This window comes from Lontra canadensis, unplaced genomic scaffold (assembly GCF_010015895.1).
Source record: "Lontra canadensis isolate GAN:19392208 unplaced genomic scaffold, GSC_riverotter_1.0 scaffold9, whole genome shotgun sequence".
Taxonomy (NCBI): Eukaryota; Metazoa; Chordata; class Mammalia; order Carnivora; family Mustelidae; genus Lontra; species Lontra canadensis.
In genome coordinates this window covers 3129183-3149090 of record NW_022631003.1, presented here as the reverse complement: position 1 = coordinate 3149090, position 19908 = coordinate 3129183, and the positions used below count along the sequence as shown (strand labels likewise).

Genomic DNA, 19908 nt, shown 5'->3' with positions numbered 1-19908 from the left:
ACAAAGAAACCAGTAAGACTGAATTAGGACCTATCCTAAGAGCCTCTTTTTTAACTTAATTATCTCTTTAATGGCTGCATCTATACAGTCACAATCCAAGGTTTTGGGGGGGTCAGAGCTTCAACATATGAATTATGTACAGACACAATTCAGCATACTGAAGGAAGAGAATGACATTAGTGTATACACATCAATACCTGACCCATCAGTATTTAGTAAAACAATGCATATGCTGAATTAACATCACAGTCCCCAAATTTAAGCTTCCTTTATTGTTCCTCTAATCCACTCTGAAGAAGGGGAATTATTAAACAATCTTTATTTTTAGTTCTTCCTAAGACTTCTACCTTATTCAAAGCAGGGAAGTTGAGAATAATTATTTGGTGAAAAGGTGAGATAATTGAGTCAGAATATGAAGAGCCATCATCCATTTTTCACTTAGCTTCTGCCAGGCTGCAAACCAGATGTGAAACTGTTAAATGTCTAGAAACTAAACTGTAATCTCATGCTCTCTGTTCTATGTCCAACAGATCAAATTTTATTCATTTATTTTTTGGTAAGACTTTCTTTTTAAGGTAATCTCCTTGGGCCTCAAACTCACAACCCTGAGGTCAAGAGTTGCTTGTTCTACTGACTGAGCCAGCCAGGTGCGCTTAGGGGTCAAAAATTTAGAAGTCACTGTATCCAAATAATTCCCGAAACTTTAGAGTAAACTGTGTGGTTCATTGTTTATTTCATCTCTCATTTCAATAGGGATGAACAAGAACTATTTTGTGTATAATGCGGTTCCTATCAAAGCATGTAAACATCTGATATGTTGTAGAGATGATGATGGTGATGATGATGAATTAGCCAGAGACATCAGAAATGTTTCTGGAAGAAGTGACCTTTATGTAACTACATTTGAGAGTTTGGTAGGAACTGGTCAAGTAAAGAAACAAGGCAAATGAACCAATGTAAGCAAAGACTCATTAATATGAGCCAGCAGTGAAAATCTGGGGAATCAAAAGTAGTCCAGCATTGAGAGAGTGAAAAATATGGAAAGCTCTAAGAGAAATAAGAGGCAGGAAGAAGCCAGATCATTCCTACTATATAATAACACTGATCACTGAGGTGAAGTAGCTTGGCCAAGGGCATAAAATTAGTGAATGGCAGAAGCAGGATTTATAACAAATTTAACTCCAAATACTTCACTTAGTAGAGTAACCCAATTTTCCTAGGTTGTTCCTGGTTTATAAATATTATAAAGGAGTAAGGAAGTTGAGAACCATGATTGTAATGAACCACCACTACTGTTTTGCATGACAAAAGACTACCTCATTTTATACATAAAGAAATCAAGGCTCCGGGGTGCCTAGGTGTCTCAGTTAAGTGTCCAACTCCTGATTTTGGCTCAGGTCATGATCTTAGGATTCTGGGATCAAGCCCTGCATTGGGCTCCATGCTCAGTGGGGAGTCTGCTTGAGGATTCTCTCTCTCTCCCTCTTCCGCTGCCCCTCCTCTGCCCTCATGCTCATGATCACACTCTCTCTCAAATAAATAAATCTTAAAAAAAAAAAGAAAAAGAATAAGAAATCAAGGCCCAGAAAGGAAAAGATGAAATGTAATTAGTATTACAGGTAGTAATAAAACTCAAGTGACTCAGACATTCTATTCCTAGGCCAGAGTACTTTTCTTTTTACCAAACACTGCCTCCCATTTAAAATGGTGTATTGGGGCACCTGGGTGCCTCAGTAGATTAAGCATCTGCCTTTGGCTCAGGTCATGATCTCAGAGTCCTGGGATTGAGCCCCAGGTTGGACTCCCTGCTCCATGGGGAGTCTGCTTCTCCCACTCCCTCTGCCCCAGCCCCTGCTCGTGCACACAATCTCTCGCTCTTCTCTCAAATAAATGAAATCTTCAAAAAAAAATGATGTATCATAGTTCCAATACACATGGTGGGGGGGAGAAATGAAATACACAAAGAAATAACAATACTTAAGGCTTATAAGAGAGATTCACAGAGCAGAACTCCTATATTCAGTATTTACCAGTGGATAAGCTCCGATGTAAGCAGAGAGACAATAAAACCTGTTTAGGGTATTGGACACATAGTAACAAAAAAGTGAAATAAGTTAGTGAAAAAATTATTTTGTCAGGATAACTATACTTTTTTGTTAAATGTTTGAAGAATCAGATTTTCTTGGAAAGTACCATTAAAGGTAGGTAAGAATGATCATTTCTCATTGAATTTTCTAAAAACCATATTTTTAGAAAACAATTTTAGTAACAAGCATAAATGTTTTGACTAATTAGAGAACTATGTATCAAATTCTCCCTATAGCAAAGTAACCTGAGTTACTTTGAATATTAGTTTCCCCTAACAACGCACAATTATGTAAGGATAGACTAGACTGCTAAGTATTAATCTTGAATCATTTGACAATGCTCTCCATGCACTCAAAAGAAAAGGAGATGGGAATGGAGAAGTGTACAATTACTCATACTAATACAAAGTACCAAAAGCCCAAAAAGGTGGGGAGACGGAAGATGACCTCCCAAAGAGAGACTGGATATATGGATTCCCAAGAACTGCTTATTCTTTTTCCTGGGAAGAATAGTTTTCATGAATTAAGGTAATATAAGTTCATTTATCTGTAACAATTTCTATAAAATCTCAGGTATCTAAAATAGTGTTTGGATATTTGGATAAAAGTAAACATAGAACTGACTTACTCTGCAATGTCAAGATAGCCACAGGAAGCAGCTGCATGTAGTGGTATCCAGCCTTCATTATCAGGTTGATTAATATTTGCTCCATTTTCAACCAGAAACTTCACCATATCAACATTGTCATCAATGCAAGCCTAAAAACAAAACAGAAAGCACAATTAGGAAAAATGTGAATCAATGCTCCGAATAAACTCTGCAGCTTTTATAACATAAATATTCTCTTTTAGTCTGCTGCTATCTCAACTGTACTTCCATCAAACAGGCTAATGGTACCAACTAAAGTGTAAGAGTCCCTGCTTTGAGGCACATATGTGACTAGAATATGCCAATCTCATGATAAAAATAGTAGATACTATAATAACAATCAAAACATTATATAAGTACCAATAATATCCTCTATAGCAATGGTTCCCAAAATGTGGTCTGTTGAGGGGGGAGGGATCCCTTCAAGGAATTTACAAGGTCAAAACTATTCTCAAAATAATACTAAGATGGTAGTTCCCCTTTTCACTGTGTTGACAGGTGTACTTAAGAGTACAGAAAGCACCACCAGCAAAATCTGCTTGTGCGTTAGCACAAATCAAGGCAGTGGCCAAAAAAATTCTACTAACAGTCACTCTATCTCCCACTATGCACTCATAGTTTTTTTTAAAAGCTATTTTTATTTATGAATGTCCTTGGCAAAGTAGTAAAACCTATAAATCTTATTAAGTTTGGACCCCTGAATACACATCATGTTTTTAATATTCTCTGGAATGAGACAGAAGTATGGATAAAAAACTTCTTCCAAGTACAATGACTGCTCTAAGGAAAAGCACTTGTGCAACTAAGATGCAAGCTGAACTAGCCACTTTTCCCATGGAATACAATGTTTACTTAAATGAGAAACTATACTTAGTCTAACTTGGGTTTTTGGCATAGATTTTCTTAAAAATGAACAGACTAATTTAAAAAAAAAAAACCTCATTATTTGCTGTTGATGATGCATTCACACTTTAAGAGCAAATGAATGAATGATTTTAAAGATTTTATTTATTTATTTATTTGACAGATCACAAGTAGGCAGAGAGGCAGGCAGAGAGAAGGGAAAGCAGGCTCCCTCCTGAGCAGAGAGCCCGATGTGGGGCTCGATCCCAGGATCCTGGGATCATGACCTGAGCCGAGGCAGAGGCTTTAACCCACTGAGCCACCCAGGAGCCCTGAATGAATTATTTTAAAGTGCTATTTATGTAACATGGGTACAATACAGCTGTTTTAAAATGAATTAATAAATACTTAAAACCCTCAATTTTAACCTCTATTATCATCAAATATTAATATATACACACCACTGAGACAAAAGTTCTTTGGGGTCTTTCAATAATTTTTAAGAGTATAAAGCAGTCCTGAGACAAAAAAAATTTGAGAACTGCAGCCTATAGTAACTAGAAGAAGGGACTTTGATAAATGTCTACTTTGTGCAGGTAGTATGACTGGTACTTTACTGATTTATATACACTACCCTCCCATAAACCTTCATGAGAGCAGAAATTCTGCTGTATCTGCAGCATCTTACACAGTTCTTGGCATGTGGTAGGGGCTTAATAAGTGGATGAAAGAATGAGAAAGCTAAGATTCAAAGAAATTAAGTAGCTTGAATAAGTCAGACAGGTGAGAGATGATAGAGCTGGCACTAACATGTTTAGATTCCAAAAGTATAAGCTCTTTTCCACACATAACACTGCTTTCCACAGATATTCCTAGTTTATCAATGTATTTCTCACGTATTTGTAGTCTCTGCAACAGGATATCATAAGTGTTAGGTACTTACAAAGTGTTGTAAGAATGAAACCAATTTTTCTTTACCTATCACAGAAGCAAAAGAAAATACTTTCAGTAGCATTTTCTTAGAGGAGAAAAAAAGGGGATCAAAAAAAAGCATTATGGTTAAAGTACAAAATGGAAAAATACAGGAAATCAGAGCTTTTAATTCTAGGCTCTAGTTTTGGCTCTGCCACAAATTTTGTAGTAATGGACAGGAATTCAATCTTTTGAGGCTTAATGTCTTTATTTTTCAAGTGGAGGAAAGAAGCTGGTGGGTTATATATCTCTCAAATTCCCTAACGTGTTTAAGATTCTTATGTGTCTATGATTCTTTTCCTTGGAACAAGTTATAAGCAACCTGATGACAAGGTCCCATAGTGCCCAGAACAATACCTTACATGTGGCAGATGGTAAATGAATATACATAAGTAACTTTCATATGGACTTTAAGTATATACTGTTTGGAAAAAGAATCATTTTCAAAAAGCAGTGGTTAAAGAAAGGGTTGGAGAAATCTAAGAACCATTAGCTATCTAATAACAAAAAAGGAAGAAATGTCAAAATACTGTTATAGTAGCAAATAGTCTATAAAATGTTATTTGAGATTGCTAATGACCCACAAAGGTATCAATTAATATTAGACCTACTTATAGGCTTAATCATTAATTTTCCTTGAGAAAAGTTTTTTTTTTTAAGACTGATTTAATTCTATTACCCTTTTCACTCAATCTGCTTTAATTTGTACAGGTTCTGTAACAGTATTCTGACTTTTGTCACTGATATAAAAATATAAAATTCTATTTGATAAATCTAATATGAATCTGATTGTTTTTAAAAATGAAAGATAATGTCAACCAAATAAATGATTCTTTTATAAAAGGATATGGGAAATGCTCACAATTTATTAAATTTTTAAAAAAGGATATAAGAACAGTTTTCCTAATATGATTCCAATTTTACCAAAAAAATATGTACACAAAAAGACTAGAATACATATTGAAGTTTAATAGTCATTATCAGTGGTTGTGAGACCAATACAAATTTTTATTTTCTTCTTTTTAAATTTTTATTTCCAAAATGTTTACAATAAATAGGCAGTTTATATAAGAAAATTTAAGACTTGATTCTTTTTTTTAAAGGTATTATTATTATTTTTTTAAATGAGGGAGAGAGAGCGCATAAAAACGGAAATGCCAGAGGGAGAAGCAGACTCCCTGTTGAGCAGGGAGCCCAATGTGGGACTCCATCCTGGGACTCCAGGATCATGACCTGAGCTGAAGGCAGTTGCTTAACCAACTGAGCTACCCAGGCACCCTAAAGATATTATTTTTAAAGTGATTTCTACATCCATGGGGCTCAAACTCACAACCCAGAGATCAAGAGTTGTCTGCTTTACCAACTGAGCCAGAATGGTGCCCCCCAAGATTTGATTCTTAAAGGAGAAATATTAAACCTATTTTAATATGGAGAAACAACCAAATTTTAGTGAAACTGTTTCTGAACCCCTTCAGAAAACCATCTGACAGTATCTACAAAAGTATAATAGGAACTGACTACAATACTCCCATCAGTAATACTGGCTGAATTTAGCAGTAGAGAGAAGTAAGAGAAAACATTTTGTAATTTTAAGAAGATAATGTTTAAAAAGAGCTCTTCAGGGTTTTTAAGCAGAGGGGTGAGATGATCAGATCAGTATTTCAGAAAGATTACTGGAGGCGATATGAAAAGAGAAGAGCCTGAACTGAGCCTTAGCAGTTTTTCAGACTGATATATACTGGAAAACTTAAGGTGAGGGACAGGGAAAAGCCATTCATGAAAATAAGTGCTACAGGTTCAAGAAGAGGTTGGGGAAAGAAAGATTATTTATTTCATAGCTTTGGATATGCTGAATTTATAGGTGTCTGTACAACTATCTAACCATGTATATCCAGTGGTCAACTGGATATGCAGACCTAGAGCTTTGAAAATAAATGTGAAATGAAAACATCGATTTGGGAATTATCTGCATTAAGGTAATAATATAGTGGGGCTTGAAATCACTTGGGGAGAGGGTGTACAGAAGTGATTCTGAAAACAGTAAGAGAAGTGTTAAGATTAAATTATGATCTGTATATTCTATTTGGAAAACAAAGACATTTGTGGTATTTTATTTGTGGTATTTAGTCAAAGAGAAAGTTCTCAAGAAGCTTACCATCCAGTAAGTTCCCAAGAAGTTTACCACCTAGTATAGAAGATAAACACAGAAACAGATGATTGTATTAAAAGGAATATGATATAGTTATACGGCTGTACACTACTTATTGTGGGAGCTCAGAAAAGGAAAACTAAGGAAGAATGGTGGGTGATAGTCTGGGACTATTTCCTGGAGAAGGCTCTACACCAGAGCTTAACATATGTACAAGTGACAAACATTTCCTGGTGTATGAATATGCAAAGTCACATATAGTGAGGATAAATGTATGCAGATTCTAGAATAGAGTTTATTTGCCATCTTATGGGTATATCTTTGACATTGATGAAAAAAGATTTTCAAGACGAATGGTTAACTTTTAAAGTTTAGGAAGGCAATCCTCCCGGCTCTTTGAAAAAACTTAACCTCTGGGTATTGCTAATTCCCAATAAATGAAATGTTGCTGATTCTGATTTAAAATATTTGTTTTTAAGTCAGCACAATGTAAGAAACACCAATAAAAATACCTAAAGCAGTTAATACTAAATCTGCTCGTTCCTTTGATTATAGATGTAGTAAATTTTTGAAATGTTTTAAAATCAATTAAAATCAATGTTTTAAAATCAATGCTAAATACGTTGTCACAAAATATGTATTACATATGAATCTCAAGTCTGTGGGGCAAGTTGTTCAAAGTATCCTCCTGAACATGTATAAAGCATACACAAGAAACTAGCAAGGCATGTCCATAAAAATATTGTTGCTAAGAGAATCAAAGGCTAACATATGCAGCACATTAAGAGACCCATGACTTGCTAACTTTCAATATTTGACTAAATATGGTCAGTTTATTAAGCCATATATGGAAAGAAACAGAATGACTCAAACTATGTTAGATAAAATTTTGGAGATATATCTTAAGTGTTTCATGAATACATATTCAGAGCAATTGCCAATAATAAAGGGCTGTGTGAAGACCCATTTGTCACTTAATTCCAGGTACAGGCAGCTTTGTCAACTTAAGCTGTAAACTAATTCAAAAAACTAGTTCAAGTAAATAAAACATCTGTTTTTATCAAAAAGGAGACCTAGTTATTTTTCTCAGCAAGTTAGCTCAAGGACAAGCTTCGTTTCCCACACTTTTAAAGAAAAAAACTGCAACCTAACAACAGAGCTGAATAAAGGGACTATATTCAACATTGGCTGAAAGCAGACAAAATCGAAGGCCCAATAACTTCTGGGTGGGGGATGTATAGTTTTAAATTCCATTCCTAGAGAGATAAAAACAAATGCATTAAGCGACTACATAATTCAACTGAGTAAAATCACAATAACAAAATTAGTAGCATCTGAAATAAATTTTAACACTGTAATATTCCTTTTCATTAAAGTGGTTTTGTGTAAAGTACATACGCTAGAGCCACACTGTCTGGGATTAATCCAGTTCTGCCACTTACTAGCCAGGTTTTGTTGGAAAATGGGGGTAATAACAGTACCCACCTCAAAAGTTTACTATGAGAAGTATATGAATTAATATAGAAAGCACTTAAGTAGTACCTGTCAAATATTAAATGCTTTTGTTTGTGTTAATACATAATCAACATGCTAACTCACCTCATTAAAATTTTCTTTTTTATATTCTTAACTAAAACTTACTTTTTCATCCCTCTACAAATTATAAAACAAGGTTACATGCTGAAGACTTATACAGTACCATTTTGGTTAAAGTCCCACCCGCAATTATTTCTAAAAGGAGGATTAAATTTTGAAAGATGTACTAAGGAAATCTTCGGGATTTCAAACTTCTTTCAAACAAATATTAATATTTAAAAGTTTTATATAAACTCATTCATACAAATTATATACAACTCAGAAGAGAAAAGAGAAAAAGATTTAGTTGTATAAATGTCATTAGAGAACCTAAATTTAAATAAAATTGTAGCCAGTTAATTGAAATGTTTACATCCTGTGCCTAAATGTTAGTAATACAGTTAATTAACAAATTAATTTGAATATGGAAGTAATCTAAATCAATTTCTACTTCCTTGAAACAAGTCTTTACGACTCTTACTAAGGAAAACTTGGTTCTGCTCAACAGCTAGGAAGAGAAATTTGTAGATATACTAGAAAATAGTCCATGCGCTAAACATTCAGATTGACACACGTCAGTGAGCAGGCTTAAAGAGGAACTGAACTGAAGATATCCAAGCAAGTATTTTTCTATTTTAAAGAAAACTGAATTTGGACTATCAAAGGAGGAATTATGGATGTGGTTTACACAACAGAAACAATGAAGAACCCTAAGCAGTACTCTCATACTGAATAATAAAAAAATAAATACCTTGGTCTTGCATTAAGATGGGCAAATAATGAACATGTACAATCTTAACAGTCATCTACTATATTAGTTATGAAAACAAGTAAAAAGTTCAGCACCGCAATAACTTTATTTTTTGTTTAAAGATCTTATTTATTTATTTAACAGAGAGAGAGAAGGAAAGCACAAGCAGGGTGAGTTGTAGGCAGAGGGAGGGGGAAAAGCAGAATCCCTGTCGAGTAAGGAGTCCCCTAATAGGGCTCAATCCCAGAACCCAGGGACGATGACCTGAGCCAAAAGCAGACACTCAACTGACTGAGCCACGTAGGCCCTCCAGCACTGAATTAATTTTATTTTTTTATATTTTATTTATATTTTTGCCTTTCTACTCTTATCATATAAGCAGGTAGGAAATCTACAGGTAAAAATAAAAAAACTTGTCCTCATAATAAATCATATATTCAAATGACAAAATGATTGGGACAATAAATTTACAACACAGATTATATACAATGCTGGAACATGGGAAATTCTTCATTTGGATTAAAAAAAGTTCATGGTTATGTACATCTGGTATCCTAGAGAGAATAAAGGAGACACATTCCTGACAAAGAGAAGATCCAATATATATTTGTGGATTGAATAAACTAGACATGGCAAAGACTATAAAACATCTGAAAAACTTTTTTGAAACCAAAAAAAAAAAAGCTTTAGGAGAAAAATAATCTAAGTATTGCTTGCATGCCTCACCCAACAAGTACTACATATTTGAAAGACCATACTAAAAACTGGAAACCATAAATATTCAAAGATTTAAATATATCCTTATCCTCTCATGACGGAGCTCTGTTATTTCCTTTACTGATAGAGATCTATAAAGTAGTAAGTTAAACCTAGATCATTAGAGGCCAACACTTCCATTTGGGAACTTAGAAAGGGAAAAACTTTTCTTCTAGAGTTTAAAATCCTTTGGGATCTAAAGAGAATTGAACTTCAAGGATCATTCTCTTGCTAGTCATTTTTATTGACTGTCTACTATATATAAAATGCATTCTGGTGAATACAAGGAAGAACACTAAAGAATATAGTCTCTGTTTCCTTTAGGCACACTGTCTGGCATATAGGAACTATGTAATAAACACATATAAAATGAATCAAAACAAAATGTTAACTTCTTAACAAGTAGGCATTTATTACTTAGTGTGTGTATGTGTACACAAAACTGTGCTAAGTACTGTGTGAGACTTGCTGCTTTTATTGTTTCATGTGTTCCAGTTTTTTCTCCCAACTAGAAGACAGTTCCTTAAGAATTGAAAGTGCCTTCTATACCCCATAATACCTAACAGAGCCACCCAGTAAATTTTTGTTAATGAGCTAAAAACAGAATACATAATCTATAATTAGGAAAATAAGATAAGCAGATAAAACAGAAAAATAATAAGCAATTTAAAAGAAATACAGCATTAATCAAGAAAAAGTCAGTATGAGAGTAGAGATGAGTTAAACTTTTTGGAGAAAATAAATCTTTGGCCATGTTTCATTAATGTCTGAGGAGCTCTACATAGGAAAGCAGTTGCAGTTACAGTTTGCTGTTCCTTGTTGTAGTCTTTTATTAGAAGTGGTCACAAACTGACCTGGAGGGGTTTAATCAGTGTATATACTAAGAAGAAAATAATTTAGTTTCAGGAGAGGAAATAAAAGCTTCTACTTAATATTTCTATTAAATTTTTTAAAAGTTTACAAAAATATGTATAACATGGTACCATTCTTGCCACTGATATACTTAATTAAGAGTCCAGAAGAATATGTGCCAAAATGTTAATTAACAGAAGTCAAAGTCATTATTTTCCAAAAATGTCTCTATAGTGAGGACATAAAATTCTTATGGCTTTCCAAAACAAAACAAAAAGTTCACATACTCGTTATGTTTCCCGATGAGTTTCTTCAGTGTCCAGCGAAATATGTGGCCAATAAAGAGTAGGAGATTCTTTATTAACTCAGAAAGTATTTACTGAGTGTCCACTTCAGCCACTATGCTAGTTGCTAGAAATATATTGGCGAAGAATATAGACCAGATTTCTGTATTCAAAGAGGTTAGAGACCAGCAGGCAAGACAGAAAGAGTATAATGAACAGTATACACATAACTAGAGTACTTAACCTGAATTTGGGAGAAAGAGGAGAAATCAGAACTTCTGAGGGTGGTACCCAGGAATTTCCACTTTAAAGAAATTCCCCATATAATCTGTAAAACAGACTAGATTGAAAAACTCTGATATCCATGGTAACTGAAGCTAGAGAAATAAAACAATGCACAAGAAGCATTTGTACAATGGGATCGGAAAAACCTACGTCAAAACGAGAGGACCATCAGTATTTAAGAAAGGGGAGACAAAATATAAGGGAAGAAAAACAAATGTTAGAAGGCAAAAATCCAGAAGGAGAAGGCAGTATGGAAGAAAACACAACTAGGCAAGCCAAATGCCCCACATTTTGGTGCTCCTTAATAACATACTAAATAAAACACGAGATCAAAGGTAAGATGATTAGCACTATTTAACAATAAAATCTATCCAATTAAACAAAATATATTCAGGAATCAAGACAGGATGATCAAAGGACTCATAAGTAAATAAAAAAGAATCCAAATATTATAAATTCTAAGAAAGTAGAAATATTAATACAGCTAACAAAAAATGAAATGAGGGGATAGAAGACAAAAATGGATGAGTGCTGATATGCTAATCTTATAAGATAGTAAAATCTTTCTAAAATTGGAATGTGGTCTTAAAAAAAGTCCTATGTCACTGCATTCATAGACTATTTTCTTGATCTTCAAGGAACATTTAAGGAGATACTCCCTCTAGTTGTAAAGAAAATTTATTCTAAAATTTAACCATTACTTCAGTCTTCAGTAGTTTTCTTTGGCAAACAAAAGCAAAACTAAATTTAACACTTTTTAAAAAAAAGATTTTATTTATTTATTTGACAGAGAGAGAGACAGGAAGAGCGGGAACACAAGCAGAGGGGGTGGGAGCAGGAGAAGCAGACTCCCCACTGAGCAGGGAACCTGATGTGGGGCTTGGTCCCAGGACCCCAGGATTATGACCTGAGCCAATGGCAGACGTTTAACCAACTGAGCCACCCAGGAGCCCCAAATTTAACACTTTTTAATTAAAATAGTATTTATAATATGTGTCCTTTTTAATAAAAGCATGTCAAAAGGTCTGCACAGAGAGATCCTAAAATAATATTCCCTAAATGATGGTTAGTTATGGATAATTAACATCCACTGGGCCATTATTACTACTTTTTTTTTTTAAGCATATAGCACAGTGCCTAGCTCAAAATGAAAGAGCCAAATCCTGCCAGCAACTCACAGTCTAATCAGAAATAAACAAAAAAAAACAGATAAAATCACAAAATGATATAACTTTTTTAATCTCAAATTCTCCTCTGTATTTTAATATGCACGGATTACTTTAGTATACCTTTTATGAAATGTTTTAACAAAAATGTTAAATTTTAAAAACTATGTATATGTATATAAATAAATTCAAATTGAAGAAAAGGAGAGACATTTGGGAAGAGAAACAGATTTTTTGGTCATGTCCATGACATAGATTGGGGGAGGGGGCAGATTGCAGGGAATAGGCTAGGTCTTGAAACTATATCCCTGCATCCTTTTCAGAAAGCAAAGAGCAAAAATATATCTGACATGCTGAGAACCTGGTACTTTTCTGCTATACTTGGATATGCTATGGCAAAAAATATCAAAGATGAAGTTAACAATATATAATTCTGAGTCCCAGGAGAGAAAAATTTTAAAAAATCTATTTGGCTATTTTAATCAAATAATATTTTCCATTTTAGACTACCAAGTTATTCTGTATTTCTGGGACCACTGATGGAGAAGTTACAGGAGCAGGAGTTAATATTTCCAAGTCACAAAATAAGAGGGTCACTAAATATTCAAATGGAGAGCAAAGGGTTTATCCCTCTAACCCTAACAAAAACAAATGAGCAAAGATGAAATTGATTTTCAAATACTTTGTTGAAAAGTAAGAGAGAAACAGTTACTAGTAAGCATAGTACCAAGAGGATGCAATTGGTATTTACTAATAATAAACTGAGGGATATAAAATGCCACAAAAGTTACTTATTTTAGTTTACTGCTATGGTAAGTAGGCTCTAAGATGGCAAGATCTCTGCCTCAGGTAGTCAATACCCTTGTGTAAATTCCTCCCCTAGAGTCTAGGCTTGACTTGCTTCCAACAAACTGAGCAGGGCAGAAGTGATGCGATGTCATATGTACTCTCTCTTGCCCTCTCCTGGATCACTCACAACGTGGGAGCACTCACGTGCCACGTCAAGAGGCAGCCCTGTTAAGAACCCCATGTGGAAAGCAGGCAAAGTCTGTCAATAATCACATGAGTTAGCTTTGAAGTGGATCCCTATTTACTCACCCCCCAGCCCAGTTAAACCTTCAGATAAGACTGCAATCCCAGCCAATGGCTTGAGGGCAACCTCATATGAGATATTAAGGCAGAAGCATCTAGATAAGCCCCATTCAAATTCCTGAACCATAGAAAATATGAAATAATAAATGTTTATTATTTTCAGTGTAGAGGTAATTTGTTATGTAGCAATAAATAGTGGCTACTTTGCTAGATTTGGCACCCAAACATCACGCTCCCTTCTCTACTTAATCTCTAATTTGTCATTTGTCCTATATATCAACTCCTTTTAAATGCTATCAAGTGGTCCTTTACACAAAGAGTTATCTAAATTATCTAGACCTATCTCTCCATTTCCATAAATTCAAAACTCTAATCACAGTGGACCACCTCCATTTCTTGACTATGACAGAACAATCTGAAATTACAACTTCAGAGTAAGTAAATAACAATCACCTGGTAATGTGCCAGTGCGTACATGTTTGATGAGGGAAAAGGAACAAAAGAATAACCTTCTAAACAGAGCTATCCTAATAAATAAATTTAAAAAAAACTATTATTCCTTCAATATTTACTTTTGAGGAGGGAGGGCATATGAATAGCAAGAAGATAAAAAGTAAGCTTTTATATATTCCTTTACATTGAGGGAACGGGAAATGTATGATTTTCTATTGTATAATATATTCATTTAATATCTCCCCCCAAAATGTTATAAAAAGATGGTAGTACTTTTACATTTACATAAAAGAAAGTTTTTATATTCCTCCAAATGCAGATCTCTAATCAAGAGAAAATAATAAGGCAGAAATAAGAACACCCAATTTTTCAAATTGCCTCCTGAAACAACTGTCAGTATGGAGCCCTTCTGAAAGCAATTTATCACAAAAATTTACCGTTGTATTTCCCAAATTGTTTCCATGAAACTACTAAACTAAAAATGTTAATAAGTGGTTTCTGACAAAAATTCTTAAAAACTTCTAAAAATTTAGGAAATACTGGATTAAACATTTCTTTACTAGAACTTGTCAACAAGTCCCTTTTCCCAATAAAATCCATTTTTATCACCAAAATCTATTTTTATGTCCAAGCTGAGGCACTCAGTCTAGGGCTATGGTCCCACACAATCCATGTGAAATACAATAAATGAGTGTAAATTTCACTGCACTGTAAACTCCAAGTCTCTCCCAGATATAATTAATCAATAGTGAATTAATACTTTCATAATTTTATACTATTTTGCATCTTTAGGAGGAAAACTCTGTATGCAGATTTTATGCACCAATAACTACATGGAGCCAAGAAACTTCTGAAATATCTTTTATTATTTACCTATACTAGACCAATGATTAACATGGCTCACTCAATACATTACAAATGAGATTTTCACCTTTGGGGATGATTCTCCAGTTATCTAGAAGACTGTGACACATGGGTATTTTTGACAGAAAGAGAAAGGCTACAAAATTTTGCTGAGGCAAACATGACAATAAAGAGTCTTTTAGATAAAACCCAGTACTAACGAAGAAGCATATCCTTAGGTTCCACCACAAAAAAAGCTGGTTGATAGGAGGAGGGGGTTGAGTCCAGGTGCGAAGAAAAAGTAACCTGATGATGAAATTTCATTTCTTTTTGATCATAAGACTTAACTAAAGCAGCTTGGGACTTCGTAACTTCTCTGGAAGATAAAGGGTACCCCTGGAGCAATGGCTGAGGAACTGCTGGATCCTACAGATTGCTCTTCAATTTAGTCTTCTTTTAACCATCTTAAGTTTTTATTTCTTAAGCTTTCCCCACCTTATGGTAATGTAACTAGAGTTAAATCACTCTCTCCTTCCATTTTCTATAACATATAAACTATTTGTCCTAACATACTTAAAATACTGTTATAATTATTTTCCCATACGTACTATCTCTACATTCACTTTCCTCTCATGTCTTCACTATACTATTAGGTCTCAAAGTCAAGGATCCCATTAAGTACTCATAACATAATACATCATTCTGATGTATTCAGAATACATCAGACAGTAATCAAATGTCAATTGGAGGAGCCTACAAGTACAATTTAGCTTCACTGGTAGGACTCAAAAATAGGTTGCAGAGTTTTTGTTACCCGTAGTTCACTGTATCAGAGAAATTAATTTTTCCATGTCATATCTGACTTACTACATGAAGACAGAGGGGTTGCAAAACATTTTGAAATCTTTTTGTTAGGGAAATAATAACTTCCCTTCTTATACATGAAAGGTGTGTATACCAACCATTCTAATATCTATAAAGTATTAAACTATCTTGGAGTTAAATGTATGTATAAGTGATAGTCATGATCACTCAGAAACATCACATTCTTCAAAGCAAAAAAGACAACTAGAGCTAAGTAAGATCATACGGGGGTAGAAATAAGGTACTGTTTTAGCAGCCCTTTCGATACCTATCACTGCTGCTCTTGAAGGTTCACACCTTTTTCAACTGTGTCCCCTAATCAGATAGCACGAATTACAAGAAGACTCCAAGCAAATAACTTCATTTTCACTTCCCTAATACCTGCCATTAATGGTCCACTTTCCAAGTGCACCCCATGCAGATATGATCCCCTCCCCTCCCATGTAGTGAGATAAAATAAATCAAAACCACTTTTAAGTTTCCCTAAAAAAAAAAAAAACCAAAACACAAAAAACCCCCACAAAAGCAAAGAAAAAAAGCAAAAATTATATAACCAATAGCATACAATGTTTTGTTAAAATAACGTTAGCATTCTAGCATAAAACTACTGCCACAAAAGGAATTCCTTCCACCAGTAAGACAGACTCCCAATGCACATAAGGTTCTTAGTAATTTAGCTACTGTGGTAATAAAAGCAGCCAAGAAGACAGTACTGAAGACAAAGTGAAAGCCAGCTAGTTTTTTTTTTTTTTTTCCTTTCTTTTTTGGAGTGGTGCCTTGCATTTCTCTGAAAGTCTAAAAGCTAAGTCTTGACCATATAAGGCTGTGGGATTCCCATGGATAGAAATGCCTAAGCAACAGTCAAATCAAATAACCCTAAAATACATGAAACATAGGTACTAAGCTACCACGAGAGGTTCTTACTTTTTTCTAGTTTGACTTACATTCTTGTAGATAATCCTGAAAGTGTTCCTGCAAAACATTATGATCAAATTCACAAAGTTAAAATATCTAAGAAGTATATATAAATTATTGAAATTTCCTTAAAAAATACTTTTTATGGATCTCGCCCCATAAAGGCTGTTTCATATTCCTTTATCATTTTAAACAAGTACCAAAAAATGTAATTTTACTTTTCTCTATAAACCCAACATGATATCAACTCTTAAAATCTGATGTTACACACCAATGTCCTTCTAGCTAATAGTTTATGCAGCTATAATGATACCTAAAATGCTTTATGGCAATCATTTTTGCTTTTAATAGGTTTTCTGCCTTCTATCTTGCTTTTACCTATCACCTTCTAAAACTATCTTGATAATTTCCTATCTTCATTTTAATTTGTAGCTCTTAATTTGCCAAACACTGGGAAAAAAAAAATAGAGCTAAATAAGAGCACACAGAAACTGTGTGAGGACTTCTGCTTAGTAAAATAAAAATATTCGTGCTTAAGTGTGTGGACTCTGCAATGTGTTTCAGTTTTATGAGTAATGTTTATTTTCCAGTGTCTTTATGTCATAAAGTTCCCAATATGAAAAAAATGTACTGAAGAGACTATGACCTACCTATAAAATGCAGAAGGCTGACCAAGTGACACCAAAACTGACAACTGCTGATAAAAACTAAAACTGATAAATGTTATTGGCAATGTTTTCTCTGCACGGATGTGATTAAAAAGAATAATCAGGTGACACAAGTGCTGATCATTTCAGAGCTCCTGGGAAAAAAAAATAGTGACCCCAAGAAAATGAGCAAAGACCCTGAGATAAAAGTTTACTTTTCTATTACTTATGTTTTATTTACAACTTTGCATGCTCATGTCTTTAAAATAGTAAAATGTACAATGACTTACTCTGAGATTTAATTTTCAAGAATTCAAGAACAACAACAAAAAAGGAAAAGCAGACGTAGTTCATTTTACAGAAATAGCAATATGTAAACCTCAGTGGAACACTCATGTCTGATACAAATGTAAGTATTTTCTGATACAGTTATTTCATATTAATAAGAGAACAGACTATATTAATAAGACATCATTTTGTCACCACAATAAACTTCCTCTCCCAGAAAACATCTTTCAGGAGACCAAAACTAGTTTGCAGACTTTAATACCCATCACCAGCACTGCTACGCTATTCAGGTCTTTTCCAAAACTACTGAACGTCATTAGGTACAATATGCCTGGCATACAAAGGGAGATCATTTAATATAGATGGTTATGAAATAGAAGACTTTAAGGGATCCAAACAGGAAATAAGATGATCTTTATTTAATATGACAAGTGTGATATTTTCTAGGATATCAGAAAATAGGAAGAGCCTAGAGAGGAGTCAGGGCTTCTAGGAGAAACCTCATCTATGTCTTTAAGGATAAAGAAATGGGGAAGGTTGAAAATTTTCCTAAAAGGGGGAAGCAGCCTATTGGATGAAGAGCATTTGGTACTGTTGAAGGAGCACAAAGTACAAGAAAGGATGGTAGGTGATTTGGGAGGACTAAGTAGAAATGAGAGGGGGAGACTATAGCTAGCCTCACACACCAGGCTAAGAAGACTAAATTTACTCTGCACAACAGTAATTGTCAAGAATGAGTAACATAAGGGGATCCCACTAAAAGGAAAAAAAAATTCCTACAGACTTCCCTAAAACTGACATTATCTTTATTATGCTATTTAAATAGCTATAAACATAAACCTAGGCCTTTACACATGCTGTAGTACATACATAAGCCAAAACAAATTTATAAATTTCCTCACCACTTTTTTCTTCAGTTTATGAAGAAGGCTGTGATGTCATTTGGTCGGGAATTTACCGTTACTGTTACAAACGTGACATTTTCATTAAATACATCCAGGTCTTTCCTCATTTGTCTATGATTGTTAAATCTGTTGTATTTGGCACAAAATCCAACAAAATGCAAATGTATGCAACTAAAATGAAGAAGCAGTATCCAGCTGCAAGACAGTTGTTTACCCATCTACCTCGCTACTCATGCTCATGCAGTATAGACTGTCTTCACAATGAAAACGCAAGAATTAAAACATTCTTGTTGAGATAGAGATTGAGATAAAGAGTTTTAAGAATGCTTTCTAAATTTCTGGCTGATAGGATGAGGTGGAGAATGATGCTGCCACTTCCAAATGTCACCTCTAAGATCTCAGAATGATGAAATTCCCAGAGAAGAGCACACTGTCACTTTCTCCCTCTTTTGACTGAATCTCTCTCTTTTTCTTTTTCTTTTTTTTTTTTTTTGGTCCTCATTGTGAATTCCTGATTCTTGACCATTCTATTTCTTTCCAGTCCACCTTTACAGGCTTTACTTGCTTCTTTTTTATTTCAACTATCCATTCACCACCCAAGAGGGCTGAACAATACCACCCACTTGCTTTCTGTGCTGTAATGCAGACACACTGATCTAACTGCACAGCAATGCAATATAGTCCACTATAACGTCACCCTAACCTCATTGTAATGTTCCACTAACAGATCAGTCATTTGCCTGAATTCCTGTCACGCTATATTTACCACTCTAAATCTCCAGTCTCCTTAATATCCCACTGATATTAAATATTACTGCTCCATGACGCACTTATATTATTGGGGAAACTGAAATGGTCAATGGCAATTTTCTAAGGATAGTACTCTTTTCACATTAGAAGTTCCTGCGTCTTCACACCCTTCTTTCTTTACTTTGGTTTGGAGGAAGAAATGTCTTACTATTCCTAAACAAAATTCCCAATGACTTCTTACACTCCTCACATTTCTATGTTCATGTTTTTTTTCAATATTTTACTTTATGTTTCAACTGAAGTTAACTACTTACTAGTCCAATTCTTATGCTGGTTATTTCTTCTAATGCTGCATCTTTCTCCTATAATGCTTTCCCTACATCTCTGCCTAGACGCCTCCCCCAATCTTTCTATTCCTCTACATTCTAAAAGCTACATAAAGCCTAAAAATATTTCTGGATACTACCTTCCACCTAAAACATTCTTCCTCTTTTCTTCTACATTTTATATGAAAATGTTCAAACATACAGCAAAGTTGAAAGAACTTTACAGTGAATACCTATGCACTCACCATCTAAATTCTACTATTAATACACTACTAACTGCTATTGGCACGTAACTATTTACCTAGTAATTCCTGAACCCATCTATTAATCCAGCTACTTTGAAATGTAGCAAAAAAGTAAACCTGTAGAAATTAGTATAATTACTAAATTACCTCCTAAATAGTTTAGCATGTATATCATTAAGTAGAATTCAGTATTTGTTTAGTTTTCTTTTGA

At 34.2% G+C, this 19908-nt stretch overlaps 1 protein-coding gene across 10 annotated transcripts in view; it reads right to left on the bottom strand.

The window, feature by feature from the left end:
• The window catches only part of PPP1R12A (protein phosphatase 1 regulatory subunit 12A), a 143991-nt gene that overhangs the window by 96995 nt on the left and 27088 nt on the right, over positions 1–19908 (bottom strand). For all 10 annotated transcript variants that reach the window (XM_032854695.1, XM_032854701.1, XM_032854704.1 and 7 more), the window contains exon 2: positions 2716–2846. In XM_032854695.1, the coding sequence (XP_032710586.1) occupies positions 2716–2846 (131 nt within the window). The remainder of the gene's footprint in view (positions 1–2715; positions 2847–19908) is intronic.